At 42.0% G+C, this 20,340-nt stretch overlaps 1 protein-coding gene across 2 annotated transcripts in view; it reads left to right on the plus strand.

Moving 5' to 3' along the window:
• Positions 1 to 20,340, plus strand: part of PLD1 (phospholipase D1) — a 125,336-nt gene that overhangs the window by 39,320 nt on the left and 65,676 nt on the right. For both annotated transcript variants that reach the window (XM_084639430.1, XM_084639431.1), the window contains exons 2-7: positions 4,411 to 4,596; positions 5,974 to 6,101; positions 6,437 to 6,582; positions 7,493 to 7,601; positions 8,088 to 8,153; positions 19,151 to 19,209. In XM_084639430.1, coding sequence (XP_084495556.1) covers positions 4,443 to 4,596; positions 5,974 to 6,101; positions 6,437 to 6,582; positions 7,493 to 7,601; positions 8,088 to 8,153; positions 19,151 to 19,209 — 662 coding nt within the window. In that variant the 5' untranslated portion in view covers positions 4,411 to 4,442. The remainder of the gene's footprint in view (positions 1 to 4,410; positions 4,597 to 5,973; positions 6,102 to 6,436; positions 6,583 to 7,492; positions 7,602 to 8,087; positions 8,154 to 19,150; positions 19,210 to 20,340) is intronic.

Here is a 20,340-nt window from a genome sequence, read left to right on the forward strand (position 1 = left end):
GGCACAATAAAGAACGAAGGGAAGGTGAAGACGTTATGATCGATACCGAACCCACCTCGTATATATTCATCCTTGACATAATCTCTAATGGCTTGTTTGCCATTTCTTCTCGTCAAGTCTTTATCACCTGCACAGTGGGCGATAAAGATGGAAAATCATTATTTGTGTCTATATTAACTTTTACCATGTAAACCCTGCTCTTTTGCAAGCCCAGTTGCCATCATGATTCATAGGGCTGAACTTAGAAGGATAAAACACATCTTTTCAGACTGAAGAAAATTCTATTTCCTTTCCAGATATAAATGCAGATAGAATAAATATGCAGTGTTATGCTGCTAGTGGCCATCCCTTAATGGCATGCATATGCTAGAAGTGGCAATGTCCTAGTAAAATAATTTCACATCATAATGGTGGTGGGGCGGGAAATGAAATATACTATTATCTTGTAGGTTTGATCCACCAGCCTAGGCAATGCTCTTACTGACGTTAACAGTGCAGTATCGGGTGCTGTATTCAATATGAAATCACACTTATAAACTTCTCTGTGTTATTCTGGAATGTCAGTAATTGGTCTGGTGAGGTGAGTGCACTGGGAGACCCATGTTTTCTAGTGGACTGTATATTCTGATCTGGAAGCATCTGGAATTTTACAATTCTGTGGAGCCAGTCATCAAACACACACATGGTGAAACTTCACTGGAGTCACTGGGGTGAAATTGTGCCACCATAATCGAATACGCCTTTCCAGCTGGTTTGAAAGGGCTGTCAACTGCGGCTGTAAAGACTCTAGCATACCTGTCTTCAGGGTTGAAAGGAAATCTGCTCCCGTGACTGTGGTTTACGTACCATACGAAGAGCTTAGGCAGAGGCACGCAAGGAGCTAGCATAGTAGGACCATTCTAAACAGCAGGAGACAAAAATGTAGGTCTCCTGGGCACAAGTGAGTTGCCTTTGCATCTGGTCACGACAAGGAGAAGTGTAGCATTGTTCTTCAGGTTAATGCAGAACTTGCATTAAAGGCCAGGCTGTATAGTGATATAGAATAGAGGATGAAAATGAGTGGTTTGGTAGTTTTGCATTTTAAGCTATACTTTTTATTTCCTTTCCTTGGACAAATGGGGCAGAGAGGTATTTAGGTGTGTGTGTGTTTACTTAGACAGAAAGGCATCTGACAAGTCTATGAGAGTCCTCAATGAATCTACAACTAGCTGGAAGTATTATCCTTTTTAGCCCAGGCAAGGACTCTTTGCTGCTGTGACATAAGCAGCTTCATGGATGATTGGAAGGTGTCAGAACCACTAACATGCTTAAAAATCATGCACACAGAACTGATGCACTAGGCTTGACCCTGATTTCACGCTTTTATTACACACATGAAACCGAACTGATTCTGGATTTGCACTGATGTAATTGAGTGGAGAATCCGACCCTGCGTTTCTTGGCTTTGCCTGCATGGAATATGGGTATTTGCTTTCTGACACAGCCAATCCTTTTATTTTTTAGAGTTACGTAGCATTACCTTTATTCCAAGAGTGTAACAAATACTCCTTTAAAAGTGTCTAAACACATGAATTATTGTTTGTAAAGGTGAAGTGAATTATTTCCAAAAGTTACAAATCCCCCTTTCCAAGCAAACGATTTAATAATCATGGCAAATATTTTGTTTGAAATTTAACAGCAGAAATGACATGTGACTCTTGTAAATCATTTCTTTGAAGTGGGGCAGATCCTCAGCTGGTATAAATGGGTTTAGCTGCATTGACTGACTTAAAACCACTCTGATTCACGCCTGCTGACAGTCTGTCACTGAGCCTTTTCAGTGTAGTTGTCAAGCTGCATGTTGATACAAAGGTTGATGGGACTCTTATTATGCTGATATGTAGAAGGATATTATCTGGGGTTAAACATAACTGTGTTTAAGGATGAGGGATTTGATCCTGCAACCTTTAATCATATTGTGCTGCACTCATACCAGAAGTCCAACTGAAGCCATGAGCTTCTTCATGTGGGTAAGCCCTGCTGAATCTTAATGAGGGTTGCAAATTGGACAGTAGGGCCAAAGGAAAATAAATCTTAAAAAATGAAACCAAACCCATTAGCAACAAAAAGTGATGTAAGATTTTACTAGGTTTGTGTCATGTCTCTTTTTCTCCAGATTTTCCACTGACTCAGCTTACTAATAGGGGGACAAGGAAGTAGGGAGTACATTAGTCATAATTGCAGGAAACGCCTTCCCAAATGCTGCTGCTTAGTTGCAGATGACCTGACTCTGATGCTGTTTTTCCATTGCTTACCACCTGCTTCTTCCACTAACATAAAGAGTATTAGGTGTAGCCTCCAGCAGGCTCATTAACAATGCAGAGATTTACTCAAGTGCTGTGTAACTTGTAACAAGCCCTTTAGAGAGGAACAATGGTCCAGTGGCTAGGACACTAACTTGTGACTTGGGTTTCTCCTCCGTCACTGACTTCCTATATGACCTTGGGCAAATCACTTAGTCTCTTTGTGCTTTGGGCCCTCATCTGTAAAATAAGGATAACAGCACTGCTCCCCTCCCCCAGTGGTGTTGAGAAGATAAATACATTAAAGATTGTGAGGTGCATGGACAGGATCAGCCTTAGGGAAAATGGTGCCCAGGGCAAATTTGTATTTTGGCACCCCCCCCGGCCCCTTTGCCCCTAGCTCCTGCACTCCCAGCCCTTGCACCCCCTTCACCCCTGCCCTCTCCTGTGCCCTAACTCCTACACTGTTCCCCTTTGCCCCTAACTCCTGCATTCCCCTCCTGCACCCCCAGCCACTGCCCCTCTTCTGCACCCTCTTCACCCCAACCCCTGCACCCCCGTCCTGAGCCCACGTGGGGAAACTGATCTGAATGCATGGAGCAGCTGACATTGCTGCCCACTCTCCCCGGAACGCTGCTCCTCTGCACACCCCTCGGGGGCTGGGTGGTGGGGGAAGCGAGGCGCGAGGTCAGGGCTCCCTGCATCCAGGTCACTTTCTCCACCCGGGCTGCATAAGGGGAGGTCAGAGAGCAGCAGCTTCTGATGCTTGCCTCACAGCACAGCCCAGGTGGGGAAAGTGACCTGTATGCATGGAGCACTTGGTGTTGCTCCTCGCTCCCCCTCTAAACCCCCTATGGGGGCACAGAGGAATGTTGGGGGTGGGGGTGAGCTGTATCTGTGTGTCACTGCTTCCCCCGCCCCGCAATGTTCCTCCGCTGGGAGGAAGCAGGGAGAAATCTGGAAGCCCCCCCAGGAAGCAGTTTCTGACACTACATCAGCAGTGCACACGTTTGCACTGCCGCACGGCACCCCCTAGACCACCGGGTGCCCTGGGCGGCTGCCTGGGTGGTCCACCCCTAAGGCCAGCCCTGTGCACAGATACTAGGAGAGAGGAGGCCTTAGAAGATCCTTTAATACAAGGAATTGTGTTGTTTTAATCACCAAGGAAAAAGCAGACTACTCTACTGACTTTGGATGTTTCTTTCTCTGTGCAGCACCGGTTTGAAAATGTAGCTATGTATGAATCCGTTGTAGCTGGTAATGTTAGTGAACCAGACAGGGCAATGGGTTGTATTTTGTGTTTTTATCCCATGTACGATTTATTGCACAATTAGCTGCACATTAATGCACTGACTGAGCAAGTTCACTGTTTGCTTTCCATTTAAAATCAGACCAAGAGGGTGCTTCTACGGGGATGTCTACACAGCATCTGGGAGAGAGCCTCCCAGATGGGGTCAACAGATTCATGCTAGTGGGACTTGCACTCTAAAGATCACAGTGTAGGCAGTACTTCTACACTGCAATTCAGGCTGGAGCTCACCCCCTCCCTAGGCTTGGGCTGGAGCTTGGGTGCTCAACCTGCAACATAAAAGCACCACGTACACAGCCAGTTTTAAAGCCCGTGCACAAATCTGTTGACCCGGGCTGGGAGGCTTGCTCCCAGATGCTGTGTAGACATATTCCAAGTGAGTGACATCCAATTCTGGTGAAGCCCTCATAGTTAAATCATCAGTATTTTAAATGGAAAACACATAACCTTCAATGTAAATGTCCTGGGGCCCCAGTCCTGCTGCCATTGACATCAAAGGGAAGTTTTCCATTCTAGCCTGAAGCTGCATTCACTTTTCTGCTGAGCCCTCCCTACTCCCTTGAAATTGTCCTCTTCTGTGTCCACAGGGGGCAGGCATGCCGTAGTGTGCATTTAGAGGGCATTCCAAAGGCTGTGAGAGATTGGAGGAATCCAAGGTTACAGTTCCATTTGGGCTATGCTGCCAGAGAGACAGTGGGGGGGCCAGGGGTCTCCACACACCAGGCCCCTAACCACAGCTAGATTCACTTGCAACCGCCTGAACTTATCATGTATGATGCTGCAGAAACAATAACATTGCTGATCCCTTCCCTTGAACAGCCCCCTGTGTTGTTGGTGAGCGAGCATTTAAGATGTCACTGAGCAGTGAAAGAAGAGTAAATACCTCGACGCTGAAGAAAATTGCTGCAGACATGAGCAATTTAATAGAGAACCTGGACACCAGGGAGCTTCACTTTGAGGGGGAAGAGGTGGATGCTGACATGTTAAATGATCCAAAAACAACCGGTGAGTTAGTGTCCATCTGTTTTCACCATATGTCCCACTAGGATTTAGAAATGCAGTTCCGCTGAGGCGAAGATGAAGCTTTCAGTTAGATGGTGTTAGGGAGTGTGGGTGGAGAGAGTGTGAGAGAGTGGGCCAGGATTTTGAAGCTCTTGTGGGCCCTCGTGAAACTGTGCTTGGTTCTTTAGGGCTGTGAAAACTTTAAAGTGATGGCGTCATCTTGCAAAGTACTATGTGACGCCTACAAAAAACTTAGTGATGCCCTCAACCTAAACTGGGAGTTGAGGGTGTTCAGCATCATGAAGGATCAGACCTGGATTTGAGAATTCAGAGCACCTCGTAGGAGTTGCTCATCAAGAATGAGCCATAAGAAGCACATCCAAGGCCCATTAAAATCAGTGGAAAGACTCCTACTGGTTCCTATAAGCTTTGGCTCAGGCCTAAAGTAAGCTTTAAGATTTAATTTGGATTTCCTTTAATTTGTTGTGTTTTAAGGTATAAACCTTTCATTTCATTTTGGCACAGCAGCTGCACATCACTGCACCTGTCTGTCTGTCATCTATGCATTTCTAGCTATCTAATAAAGGCAGGTGGCTTTTTTGTTTGATTGTTTTTGTTTTTAAACAGATTAATGTTTTTTTCTAATCTACTTGAGGTTTTTGACACTTAGCTGTGTCAGAACTCTTTAAAATAATACGTACAAACTACCTTGAAACTGGTCAAATGCTGCTGCTTGTCTTGCCTACAATTTCCATTAGTACCTGGGTAACCTGTTGCAAATTGCAGAAGTTGATGAATAAGTAAGTCTGCAAACATACACAAATATCCCCCCCCCAAAAAAACCTTGCTACACAAAACACCCTTTTGTTCACTTATTTGACAAGTGTAATTTAATTTTAACTATTCCTGATAACACCTCATAATACATCAGTAAACATCCTGTAATATATTTTGTAACATGGATGAAGACTTAGTGATAGAAGACCTCATCACAGCACTTTGCTATTAAATCTTTGCTGAGGAGATGGGTGAGGCTGCTCATTTGGTGCATGAATTATGGAATTTGTTGCTTACCTCCGTGCAAACTGCTGAGGTTTTACTGTATTTCTCAAGGTAACCATTGACCCTATCTAATGATAAGAAAGTGCTATATCTGGCATTTGAACTCTTAAAGTCAGATCACTTAATTCGAAGGCTTCTATGAGCTTAGGTGCAATACATTTGAATAAGGCATGATATGCATTGGGGAAAAATAAGACTACAGAACTTCAAGATTTTATATAATCATTATTAACTTGTTACATTATCCCTTGGCTATTACACTCTTATTCATAGTTTAAAATAGTGTTAAGCTAATTGCTATTTTATGGTCATTTGCAGTGGGCATCCCATTCTCTGCAATTTATAACACTCAAGGGTTCAAAGAGCCTCATATACAGACATATCTAACCGGATGTCCAATTAAAGTCCGAGTTCTGGAAGTAGAACGCTTTACCTCAACAAAAAAGGTCAGAATATGAATGTTATTGGAACATTGTTTTAAATCCCAATCCCATTTTTAATTTCATGCTCCTATTACCATGTTAACACATCACATACAAGTTAAGTTTCTGTAAATCAGCTAGTGGGTTTTAGAAAATATGAATAAGTCTGTATGGGAATAACTCTATCAAGGACAATATGAATAATCTTTGCCTGTTCTGTTTGGAGTCTAATAAAAATTATAACTAAAAGTAATAAGAAATGGCTATACCTTTAAATAAAAAATGATAAACTCTAGAGTATTTAATGCTAGAAGATTACCCATTGAGTACTGAAACACTGGTGCTATTCTTTCTTGTAGGTACCAAGTCCAAATGTTTACACTATTGAATTCACACATGGGGACTTTACATGGCAAGTGAAGAGGAAATTCAAGAACTTTCAAGAATTTCACAGGGAACTGCTGAGATACAAAGCCTTCATACGAATTCCTATCCCTACAAGGAGGTAACTATTTTATGCAGTCTTACAAATATGGTTCAAGGCCCAAATTGCACTGGAAAGACGTGAAAAGCCTGATTCTCACATGTGTAACTCCATTGACTTCCAAGAATCACTCCTGATTTACCTGGTATAAAAGAGAGGAGAATCAGGCTCAAAATCAACATAATAGCAAGCAGCAGTAATCTGAATGATCCAATGATCTCTCTCTTGCAAGATGTAGAAAGCATGTGGGACATTTTGTGCAGTCAGTTTTTTAAGCAGAATTTCCCATCGAAATCATTGGGTCGTTGTGCTTCAAAATTTATGGCACAACGTGGTCTCTTACCTTTAAGGCCTTATATCTGAGCGTGCTGAGCTCTCTCAGTTCCTCTTCCCAGTGACTCTCATGAGGTGCTCAGAGCTGGCAGGACTGGGCCCAAGGAGTGGGACAGAGCTCCAAACATAAAGAGAGTCGTGGAAAGAGGCCTGAGTGGTGGAGTGTTACAAAAGGATAGTTTGGCATGGGAAGACTGTAGGAAGCTAGGGGGCAGAAGAGGAAACAAGAGTAAGGATTTTGGTAAGGGTAGAGATATGAAAAGATAAGGATTAGTGAAACATAATGGTCCAGGAACATGGTCCAAATTCCTTTCTGCTTAAATAGGCAAAACTCATTTGAAGTCAGTGGATCTGTGGCCATTTGCATCAAAGGAGAATTTGGTCCAATATCCTCTGCTTTTTGCGTTGTATTTTCGTTTGAATTGATTTGTACACAATGATTTGTTAGACGATTTTACGCCTACCCTTATCTTTCCTCGCTACCTGTCCCTCATTTTATCATAAAGTTTTAAATAGAATGTCAGGACTTTTGTGTCAGAGGAAAAAACACTCACGTTCTACTGATCAGACAAATAATCTGGGATTTTTTTTCTTCCAGTCACACAGTTAGAAGACAAAGTGTCAAAAGGGGAGAAGCGAGGCAGATGCCAAGTCTGCCACGCACGTCTGAGAACATGGTCCGAGAAGAACATTTTTCTAGTAGAAGAGTAAATGTCCTTCCTTCTTCTAAATACTCTGTTCAGAGATGTGGGTGTGCTGATAGAAGGGAGGCTGTTGACATGTTGTGCTGTCCATTTTATTCTTGGGATTTTTCTGACTTTCACTCTGGGGGGCCAGCTTGTTTGCTGAGCTGTGTTCTGACCAAGTTCAGATGCCTTCTGTTTTGCTAGTGGTAAATTCTTCTGCTTGGTGAACCGAAACTCTGCCAAGTTTAGAGTCAAATTGTCCCTGCTCAGAAAGTGGAAGAGACTGCCTCAAGGAGCACTCCCTCTGCTAAGATCTGAGTTATTTCCCCTTTGCTGGGATATTGTGGGGCAGTGGAGGGTTTGCTACATGCATATGTATATGTATATATTTTTTTCATTCAAGCGGTGGCTTGTTTTTGATTCTCTTCATTACTTCCTGTAGCTATATAATTAGATTTTTATAGTAATCCCTACATCCTATCTAAAGTTTTCATGCTTGCATTGTAGAAACAATTGGAAGACTACTTGACAAAGATCTTAAAAATGCCCATGTACAGGACCTACCATGGAACGGTAAGTAGTCTGTACAATAGCTTAAGCAACAAATGAATATTCTTTTCATGTATAAGTACTTAACTGAGAGAAATAAATCTTGTCGTTTACTCTGAGGTATATTAAAAGCATTTTGCAGCCATTTTTATTAGGGCAAATATTTTCTCCAACGTCCTTGTGAATCTGATTATAACCAAATAAAATGCTATACTATCAAGCTATTGGGGTGTCACAACTACAACACATTATGACAACCGGCTTGTTAAGGGCAGTCTTGTGCAGACAGCTCATTACACATGTAATGTGACTGGGTTCTGATTGGTTCTGGGTGGCATTTAAGATGTTTGGTTGGAGGTTCAAATGCCTAAATAATTGGGGTCTCTGCTATGTGGCAGATGTTACCTTCACTTTGGGAATCTTGTGAATTTAACCTCTTAGGGCCAAACTGTGCCTTGGCTTATATCCCTGACAACCCCATTGACTTCAGCAAGTTTGTGTTGGTATTAATAAGAGGAGAATTTGGCACCCTGGCTTCCCCAAGTAATTCATCACCTCCACAGGGACATGGTAATCTATATGTTCCCTCATTCCTATGAAACCTCATTGAAGTCAGATGGTTCATGTTATATCCAAAATTTGGCCCATATTGTGCAAGAATTTGTCTCTTGAAAGCCATTTTATGTTCTTGGAGTTTCACCTCATTGACTGTCCACATTTCTCACGTGCTAGTTGGAGGAGACTTTAGAGGCCATAATTGTATGTGAATAACATTCCACTGCCATGGCCATTTATTCCCCCTTCTCCTGACCCCACATAAAGGATTTATTACTTCTCTTCTGTATCATCACCAAAAATTGGTTTGTTGCAGAACTTACTGAATAAGCAGAGGCAGTTTATCCTTCTAAGCAAGACAAAACAATTGAGTACACTTGGTTTTAAAATGAGACAGAAACGTAGACTCAACTTTACATCTTTAAGGGGGTACATCTGCTCACTATATGTACTGTTGTTTCAATGTTCCCCATGCCAAATGTATCTGTTATACAGGGCAAAAATACCCTCCCATGCTGGCCAATATGTTAATGTTACAGTGGGAAATCTGCACCTCAAATGAACTGGCTGCCATTTAGAGAAGCTCTGCTGTTGTGGACAGTGGTGTATGCTGAGAGGGGGAGATTTAACTCAGAGTATGTGGCATTGGATCCATTTTGCCACTCCCGTGTGCAGGCATTACCTTGTCAGATCTCTCTGATATTGTCCACTAATCTAACAACGCCAGAGACTTCTTGATTAAGTCCTGGTTGGAAACAGGATGTTAGGGAAAAAAAATACTAAACATGCATTATCTGCACCCTGGGCCCTCTGCAGGTAAAGCTTATGGACCATGAGCAGCTGTGTTTTTCTCTCCCATCTTTCTCCAGTGCAGCTCCTGTGATGGGTTTGGTCACAGAGATCCCCTTGGGACTGTCACCTGATGTGCTGAAATTACCTCTGAGCCCATTTTCCCTGCCAGCTTGGGACTCCAGAACCCTGCTTTGTTGAGCCAGACATGCTAGCCTGCTGCAACACAGAACCAGGTCTGATCCATGCCCCCAAAGTGGCAGACTTCAACTAAAAACAGCTCAGCAGGTTACCTGTCTCCAGCACCCAGGCACCCAGTTCCCAATGGGATCCAAACCCCAAATAAATCCGTTTTACTCTGTATAAAGCTTATACAGGGTAGATTCGTAAACTGTTCACCCTCTATATCACTGATAGAGATGCACAGCTGTTTGCTCCCCCATGTATTAATCACTTACTCTGGGTTTATTAATAAAAAAAGTGATTTTATTAAGTATAAAAAGTAGGATATAAGTGGTTTCAAGTAATAACAGCCAGAACAAAGTAAGTCACAAAGCAAAATAAAACAAAACACGCAAGTCTAAGCCTAATACACTAAGAAACTGATTACAGGTAATATCTCACCCTCAGAGATGTTCCAATAAGCTTCTTTCACAGCCCAGACTCCTTCCTAATCTGGGCCCAATCCTTTCCCCAGTATAGTCTTTGTTATATATCCAGCAGACATCTCAGGTGGTAAGCAGGGGTTTTCTCATGACTGGCAGCCTCTTTTGTCCTGCTCCACCCCCTTTTGTAGCTTTGACAGAAGGTGGGAATCTTTTGTCTGTGCTTGTCCCCACCCCTGCCTTATCAATGGAAAAGTACAAGGATTAAGATAGTCACCTGTCACTGTAAGACCCCCTAGTGTTCATTCTTCCTGGGTTGGCCCACAGGTACACAGGAGGGCTTGCAGGTAAATAAACCATTTACAACCAGTTGTCCTAGTCAATGTGAGCCATCAAGATTCTAAACCACCATTAATGGCCCACACTTTGCATAATTACAATAGGACCTCAGAGTTATACTTAAAAAGAAAAGGAGTACTTGTGGCACCTTAGAGACTAACCAATTTATTTGAGCATAAGCTTTCGTGAGCTACAGCTCACGAAAGCTCATGCTCAAATAAATTGGTTAGTCTCTAAGGTGCCACAAGTACTCCTTTTCTTTTTGCGAATACAGACTAACACGGCTGTTACTCTGAACTCTGAAAAGAGTTATACTTCATATTTCTAGCTTCAGATACAAGAATGATACATGCATACAAATAGAAGGAATATATTCAGTAGTTTATAACCTTTGTTATGATGGGTTACAAGAGACCTTTTGCATAAGGCATATTCCAGTTACATCATATTCACACTCATAAGCATATTTCCATAAAACATATGGAGTGCAACATCACAGCTCCATTCTGTCCCTGGCCAGCAGAGACAGATATTGTTCTGTACGTGCATTCTTAGATCATTGGCTGGCTTTCAATGGATTTGACTTCTGCGAAGCATTCAGTGAGAACTTGCCTTGTGATGTTGGCTGCACTGCTTAGTGCAACAGGGCGTGCAGCTGATGGGAAAAGAGAGATGCTGGGAACAAAACATTTATTCATTTAATTTAAGATGATAGTTCTCAGACCAGAGACAAAGCTGCAGATTTCTGATGTTCATCGTGGACTAGCGTCTGTCCTTCTTACAATAGTACGGGTGTGTTGCTGTTCTTGTGTTCAAAAAGTCCGTCACTTGAAAATGGAGAGATGTGCTGCTTGTTTTGCTGCCTGTGCAAATTTTGGCTCCTGTGTGTTAGGCTCTGCAAATCCTCGGGCTGATCCAGCTAGATCTTTGGCTTGTAGATGTCTCCAACTGAATTCTTTGCAAGTTCAGGCACAGGGTTAACTTGAGTGATTCATAAAGGCCAGATGACCCATGTGATTTATTGCCCCCTGAATCTTGTGAGGATCCTCTTTCTGCTAATCCAGTCCCCTAGAGGCATTTTAACAACTGATCTGGACAATTCCATTCATTCTGGCTATGTTTTTATTTTGTATTTGTGGCTTGTGTGTTTTGTTCATTTGTATATAATTGGCTCAGCTTGGATGACCTTGGCAAACTTAACTGGTAGCTCTTTTCACCCTTGTTGAGGAGTTCAGGGCTATGAAGCAGTGTGGGATGTAAAGGGACTTACATAATGTGTTGAATATACAACTCGTGTCTAAATGTTTTGCCCGCAAACTAGAAAATAGTATGCCCCTAAACATTGTTTAGTGATGTAACAAGGGCTGCACTCTTTGACTATGTAACCCTAAGTGGGAAAGTTTATAACTGTCTCCTCAAATTTTTCTTAATGGAATATTTGTGTGTTTGCTGTTGTGGCAGGGTATTAGACATGGAGCTGGCAGCTAGTTGAGGGTATAGTTAACATTGTCTGTTATGATAATCAGATACATCATGATAATCCGATACAGGGAATTGGGGCAGTTGGGCAAGTGTGGCCCAAATACCTTGTAAAGGCGTTTCTATGGGCTTGATCTGAAGTTAAATGGAAAGACTCCATTGATTTTAATTACCTTTGGATCAGGACATATATGAGCTTGATAGTTAAAAGATTCCAAAATAACGCTAGTTTAAACCAGTAAGTGTCCATGCAGCCTTTTGCACTGGCTTTACAAAATCAGTTTAAAATTACACTTCAAATTAAAGCAGTGCAACAAGATAAGTCGAATGAGTTTTTCACAGCTATACAATTAAAGAACACTTCATGCACCCAACTGTGGTTGCTATTTAAGGCTCTTATCCTGCAATTAGATCTGCTAGGGCAGACCCCTGCAGCCATGCAGAGCCCCACACTACCAGATCTGATTACAGGACTGGGGATTTTGAACATGGAATTGTAGCAAACAAGAATAATGTTTACATGTGCATTTAGTATAAAGCAATTTTTCTGTGTATGATAAAATTAGAATACTGTCCTAGAACATTGTTATTCTGAGCACTGGTGAAGTAGTGTATTATTATGTTGCCAGAGCTACTAGTGAACTATTTGTTTTATCATTGTTAAAAAAAACTAGAGCTGCAATGAAAAACAGACTTTGGAACTGCTGAACCCTACTTAAAAAGGCAATGTCATCTGAACAATCTTTCTTAAAATCTTGCTTAAATATATTATAAGTGCTTGGTTCAGCAGAGGGAAAAAAAGATGGTTAAAATGTCTCGTGTCTCCACCTTGCAGTTGTTATTTCATTTTTCATAGCTCATTTGCTCTTCAGCTGATCTCCCATGTCTGTTCCCACCCCCCCTTGTTACAATATCATTGAAACTTCAGTCCCCCATCTCAGAGTTAAAATATTTTGATGCAGATCACTGTGAAACCTGAGTGGGATGTCGGGTCACCACAACAACAGCTGGGTAGTGTAAGGATTCAAATGTAAAGGAGACAAAAGGGTACTGCTCTCCTACTACCCTCTATTTCAGTTTTCTTTGTGAATTATGAGATCCTCAGATTAATGGCACTGTACCAGTAAAAGTATTTAACAAAATAATAAAATTGATAATGATATCACCTAATCATATTTTTTCGTTCCATTAAATAACATTTCCTGTAATCTACAGGATTTTTCCATATTGAAGCCTCAATCCTGCAAACACTTACCTGCTTAGTTTTATGTATTTGAATAATCTAATTTAAGTCCAGTGTGACTACTCATGTGCATAAAAAGAAACACAGGAGTAAGGATTGGGTCCAAAAGGCCAAGCTTTGCCTTCTGATGCTCTCACAGGACATAGGATTTCATTGGACATTGTGCACATACAGACCTATCCAAGGGCTGAGTTTGTCCTGAAGGATCTCATATGGCATTCGTATTTGGCTACCATCAGGAGCAGACCAGTCAGAGAGGAATGTGGTTCTGTGTTTGTGTTACCATGGACACCATTTTAAGGACTGGTTGGGTGGAGGGGACTGGCAGCTACAATGTTGAACAATATTTGCCTTTGATCTGACAGTTCCAGTCAATAAAGTTAAGCAAATAAATTGTTACATTTCCACCTGAGTGGTAATTTCTCCTACGTACCTGTTTTTCTTTTTCTTCTTTGAGCACAGTTAGTCTCTCACTTTCTCATTACTAAATGTTCCCCAAACAACAACCTAGTTACTTTTCAGAGCAAATGGCCAAGATTTTCAAAAGTGGCAAGTGATTTTATGTGCTCTGTATTTGAGAGGCCTTAAGGGGCCTGATTATCAGAGGTTGGGTCCTCTGCACCTTCCAAGAAGCTGAAAATTTGTCCCCAGAGCTGAGATTGCCTGAGGCCCAACTTAAGCACCATGTAAAAGGCTTTAAATGGTACATAGGCCTTGCGCAGGCTGTGCCGAATTTCACCCACAGAATAGAATGGACTATTCACAGATGGCAGAACCTGTTTCTTCTTCCTTACCCAGGACAGGTAGCGAGAATTTGTGAATTCAAAACCTTGTGAAAAAACCATGAAATAATTAGTACTCTTTGCTTCATAAAAATGATGAAATCATAGGAAAAGCAGGAAATCAAGTATACAGATACCGGCTTCTACTAAGAGCTAGTTTGTGTCCTTGGGCTACATGGCCATGCATGAGAATAGGAGCCCTTTGACTCATCTCTGTGGCTGTGGTAGCCCTGAGCATAGAATCATAGAATATCAGGGTTGGAAGGGACCTCAGGAGGTCATCTAGTCCAACCCCCTGCTCAAAGCAGGACCAATCCCCAACTAAAGCATGCTCAGCATGGGGTAAAATCTCGCCAGTTACTTTGGTGCCTAAAAGGGAGCTGAGCTCTTTGCGAAAACCTGTCCCTTGATGTCTCTGGGCCTCAGTTCCCCTCTGTGAAATGGGGATAATAAACCTCATCTCTGGTTTGATTACAATGCCCTCCGCTGCATCTTGGGCCCTGCATCAGCCTCCTTTCCCAAAACTGAAACTCACCTAGGTTGTTACCTAAGCTAGCCCTGAGCACCAGACTTTGTTCAGAGTAGGCACTAGAATCATAGAGTTTAAAGCCAGATCATCTAATCTGACCACCTGCATATCTTGGTTTGGAAGGATTAGATTTGTATTTGTGTATGTTGGTACACATCAATTTCAAACAAAAATGCAAACCGATGAAAAAATATTTCCACCAATAATAATTGTAATATACAGACAGATAAAATAAGAATAGGGCTGCTTGATAACTTATCAGAGTCAAAATCCAGCCTTTTGAATTTGGCTTGTTAAAATGGATTAGCAAATGAATAGTAAAAGCAAGTACGATTTGTTGATTGAAGGATATTTACTTCGAATATTTGCATGTGATGTTGACTATTTGAGTTAATAATTTATAAAACTTCAGCTTTTTTAATTTCAGCATCTGTCACTAATTGTCTGACGCCCTCCATAATTTCACATAACTGTGAAAATTTAAATAATTAAAAATATAAAAAAATGCTTAAAATAAACATTGATGTTATCTGTCAAAATTATAAAAATCAAACTCTGCCAAGGCTATGTACATCACAGGCCACCAACACCTGCTAAACCTAACAATCAGAATTAGACTGAAATATTACAGCCCGCAGGAGACTAGACGATTGTGTGACACAGACAGAGAATAGGAGGGACTGAGGTGCACCAGTGCTTGAGCCCCTGCAATGGCAGGAAATTGATTAAGTGAAACATACCCAGATCATCCTGGCAAGTGACCTGTACCCGGTTGCTGCAGAGGAAGCTGAAAACCCCCAAGGTCACTGCCAATTGGCCCAGGTGGAAAATTCCTTTCTTACCCCCACAGTTAGATCAGGATCAGTTAGACCTTGAGCATGTGAGCAAGAACCAGCCAGCCAAGCACCTGAGAGAGAGAAATAGAATGCTGATTGCTACTCAGAGCACAGGTCTGCCCTGTCCAGTGTCCCATCTCCAGCTGCAGCCACCTCTGATGCTTCAGAAGAAGGAGACAAAAGCCAACAACAATCCTAAAATACATGGCAGGGAGAGAAGGCAGGGAAATCCCTTCCTGACCTCTACAGGTGGCTTCCTGAAGCCTGAGCTTTTAGGACCAAAAGACATAAACTGTACATGAGACCCAGGGCTGACAAGCCCTGCCCCCTACCATCACAAGCAACCCCGATATACAATCCTACTAAAGAATTTGTCTCTCTCTTAAAACTAACTAAATTGTTTGCCCCTACAACTCCTATTGGAAGGCTGTTCCAGAACCTCACTGCTCTGTTGGTTAAAAATCTTCTAATTTCCATCATGAATTTGTTCTTGCCCAGTTTGTATCCATTTGTTCTTTTGCCAACATTGTTCTTTATCTTAAATAACTCTTCACCCTCCCTGGTGTTTATACCCCTTCCCCCCATGTATTTTTTATATAGAGCAACCGTATTCCCACTCAGCCTTCTTTTTACTAGACTGACCAAGCAAGCTCTTCCACTCATAAAATAGGCCCTTCACTCCCTGGATCATCCTAGTAGCTCTTCTCTCCACCTGTTCCAGTTTGAATTCAACTTTCTTGAACATGCGTGATGAGAATTGTACAGAGTATTCCAAATATTCTTACCAGTGCCTAGTACAAAGGCATTAATACTACATTATCTCTACTGAAAATGCTTTGCCTAACACATCGTAGGATTGTATTTGCATTTTTTTGCAGCTGTATCACATGGGTGGTTCATGGTCATCCTGTGATTCACTACACACCCAAGTCTCATTCCTCCTCTGTCTCTTCCAACTGATGAGCCCCCAGTCTGAAGCAGAAATCCTTATTATTAGATCCTAAGTGCATGACCTAGCACTTTGCACTATTAAATTTCATCCCATTTCTGTCACTCCAGTCTTCAAGATCATCCAGATCTCCCTGTATAATATGCCGATCCTCCTCTGCATTGACGATGCCTCCCAACTGTGTATCATCAGCAAATTTCATTACACTCCTACTTCTTGTGCCAAGGTCATTAATAAAAATATTGAATAAGATTGATCCCAAGATGGATCCTTCAGAGCCTCCACTAATAACCTTCTTCCAGTCCGATAATCCACTTTTCAACACAACCTGTTGCCTTCTCCCCTTTAGCCAGTTCCTTATCCACCTTACAATTCTTGTAACAATCCCAGTTTAATTTATAATTTCCCATATGGTACCCTGTCAAATGCTTTACTGACATCCAAGTATATTAGGTCTGCTACACTTCCCTTCTAAAAAAAAAAAAGTTTTTCTGCCATCGCAGATGTGGTAATGTCCATTTCCATCAGTCCTCCTACCTTCATGCCCATGTTCCATATTAGCATCTGTATTAAAAACTGAGGTAAAGTATGCGCTTCATTTTTGGGCCATACCTAGGTTATCTTTAATCTTCTTCCCATCCACTTTACATAGCAGGCTTAACCTCATCCTTCCTTATTCCCTTTCTATGTATATAACTAATAAACCTCTTATTATTTACTTTTTTAAATTCAGCTTGACTTGTAGCAATTCTCACTTTATTCGTACATTTTCTAACCTCCAAGGTGTAGCTTTCTTTACCCCTTTTCCATTCTCTGTAGGCTCTCTGCTTATTCCTAATGGCCTCAGCTGAGTCTGGGGTCTTTCCCTGTGAGTGTTTTTTTCCCCCTTGCTTGAGTGCAAATTTCAGACAGTTTTCGTATAGTTGATTTGAAGAAATTCCAAGCCTCTTCTGCATTTAAGTCCTTGAACTCTTCACTCCAGTTGACCTCTTTAACTCATTCCCTTAATTCCCAAAGTTTGCCCTTTTGAAATTTAAAAAAACATAGCTGATGACCTGGTTTTAATTATCCTTCTATTTAATTTAAACTGAATCAACTTGTGATCACCTGATCCAAGGTTATTTCCTACTACTAGCTCTTCTATGATGTCACTACTTACCAAAACCAAGTCTAAAATTGCATATCTCTTGTTGGTTCAGTGACCAGATGGCAGCTACAGGCCTGAGAGGAAAACAGAGCTGCCTGGCTGGGAGGGGAGGTTATGTTGTGCCCTTAAAAAAAGTGGTAGCAAAATACTCTCCCCTCCGCTGCACCAAGGCAAAAGAACTGGGCTGGAATGGAACTGTGTCTCTGAGTTGCATTTTCTTTCTGGGACTCTTCCTGGAATGACATGGTTACACCCAGGCCTACAGGCTCATTCTAGCCCTAAGGGCCCAAATCTGTCCCTCTATCATGTTGTGTCAGACTTCCTACAGTTTGTGAGTAGTCTCACTGAGGTCAATCTAACTGCTTCACAGTTATTATTCCACATGAGAAAGGGTGGCAGAATCGGACCCTAGGATTGTTGTGATCTGTGTTGTGTCAAACCATTCGCTTCTGTTGATTTCGTTTGTGGTTTGGAAATCGCCGTTTTCTGCCGTATGGCACAGAGCAAACCTAAAGTGTGGCTCTGAAGCTTGGGATGAGCATTCCAGGCCAAGGGAACCATGAAACCCTTACGTAGTGTTGGTCCCTGTGGGGATTTTCACCATGATAAGGCCATGCTCCTTTGCCAGTTCTGCATCTCCACTCACTCTGGATCTAAGAGGTGAGTGTAGCTATTGCAAGAGGGGAGTGATGTTATAAGTGGTATTTTTCTGAATACATTCTGACCTTGGATGCACGTGGCTCCCATTTATTTCTCATTGAGGTCAATTGCAGCTGTGCATGTGGATCTGAGACTTGAATTTAGCCCATTCGGCTCTGGATGGCAGCATATTTCATTAGAAAGTTAAGTTCTTCTTTTTGCCTCTTTGCTGCCAGATCAAATGAGAAAACCACCTCCTGCTCCCTCCCCCTGCGTGTTTGTGCACTTTGGTTAATTAACCCAATACAGACAAAGGAGAGTAGCTGAAATCTGTTTAGTTCTGTATCACGTGGGTCAGATTCTGCTCTTACTTTCATCCCTGTGATGAGAGACACTCTCTAACTGGATCTGAGATGACTAAGCAGCAGCATATATGCCAGGAATGGCTTACTCTGCCAAGAAAGCCTGGTTGGTTGGAAGAGGTCTAGTTGTAGATTTTAATGCAGACATGGAGTTCATTGTCATTAGTTTGCTAATGGCAAGAGGACTTGCTCATCTGTATATTCTGCTGTGATCTCTTTGGATAACTTCAAGGTTTTTTGAATTGGGGTCTATTGATGACTCCAGACATTTTACATGAGATTACAACAGACTTCCACTTTATATTAGCAATTTTTGTCTGTCCATTTAATCACTGGCCTTTTGGTGGAGCCAACTTGCATGAGGTAGACACACATCTAGTGGAAACTGAACTGAGTCTACGAACTCGGTTCACATAGGTCACCAAACACTTATCAAGCAATGGTAAATTTTGTCATTACTTATGTGAACTGAATTTGAACCAGTGACCTACCAGTGAAGGTTCCAATGGGTCCTTCCCAATCCTCTAAATAACCACATATAATGCCCCATCAAATCTGATTTTGGTTGTTTTGGTCATATTCATTAAAGGCCTGATCCAAAACACATACATTTCTGTTGACTTCAGTGGGTTTTGGATTGAGTCCTAAAAGAGATGTTCCCACTTTTTCCTGCTGATGAATTATTTTTGCTATCAATGTTATTTTTCCAAGCAAACTGATTGGTGGGAGTCCAAAATGTAAACAGTGGGGAACTTTTTATTTTCCAGATGGAATTCATTGGTGTAAGTCAGCTGTCATTTATCCGTGATCTAGGACCAAAGGGCATGTAAGTTGAATTTCATTTCTTTGTGTGAGTTACATTTCATCAAGAGCATCATTTTATAAAGAGAGACTGTCCAAATTGGTAGCTTTCCTGCTAAGCTAGCAATAAATTTGGGAACATCTTATCTTCCATTATTATTCATAAGAGGACATTACAGCTCTGGGAAATGAATGTAAAAGGCAAAACACATCTCACTGCCAGACTCACAGGGCCAAATTCGTCCTGTCATCGACTGGAGTTGCACCAAATAATAATATGGCCCAATGCAAACAACCAGAGCAATGTACAATCCCTGTCATAACATGCTTACATCACTGGTTAGTTTATTTCCTGTATGATGGTGACATGTCAGCCATGGGCTGTGACTACAAGAGGAAAAGAGTGCGCTGAAATCAAGAGAGGTCCATTTTTTTTCTTTAAACTTCCCGACATTTCCAAAGTTTCCTTGAGCCTGGGGTTGACACTTAATTCCTTTCTTTTGAACACAGTTACATAGAAACCGTGTTGTTTTGGTTACCACCAAAAGTGTCTGTTGTTTTTGTAAACAGCCTCGCAGGCAGTAGTGAAATTTTTTCTTCAGGTTATATGGATGGGACCTGGGTGTTTGAAATGCAATGAGTCCAGGCATCCAGTGTTATAAACGGAGAAGGACTTGACCGCGGGCAAGAAGGATGGAGCCTTCTCTGTGTTGGGCCCTCTCTCAGATTTCAGAGCTCTTCACCAGGTTGACATTCTCAGACTAAAGGCACGTCTTCACTGCCAACGATAAAGTGCTGCTTGTGTAGTCACGGCATAGCTCTGGGAGAGCGCTCTCCCACCGCTCTAAAAAACCCCACCTCCACGAGGGGTATAGCAACCAGCGCTGAGCGCCGGTGCACTCATTGTCTGTGCTGGCCCATTACAGCTCTGAAACTTGCAGTGCTCCGGGGGTGTATTTTCACACCCCTGAGCGAGAAAGGTGCAGCGCTGTAAAGTGCCAGCGTAGACCAGCCCGTAAGCTTATAGTGCTTCAGTCTGCACTGCAGCCCTTAGCTCTAACTCATTCCTGCTGTGCACAGAAGCGATTCTCGCTTTCCCTGCCAATTGGGAGGGTAGGTTGGATGTATCTTCTATCCGCCTAGTCCTCCGTGGCCT

This window comes from Lepidochelys olivacea, assembly GCF_965140295.1.
Source record: "Lepidochelys olivacea isolate rLepOli2 genome assembly, chromosome: 9".
NCBI classification, from domain to species: Eukaryota; Metazoa; Chordata; order Testudines; family Cheloniidae; genus Lepidochelys; species Lepidochelys olivacea.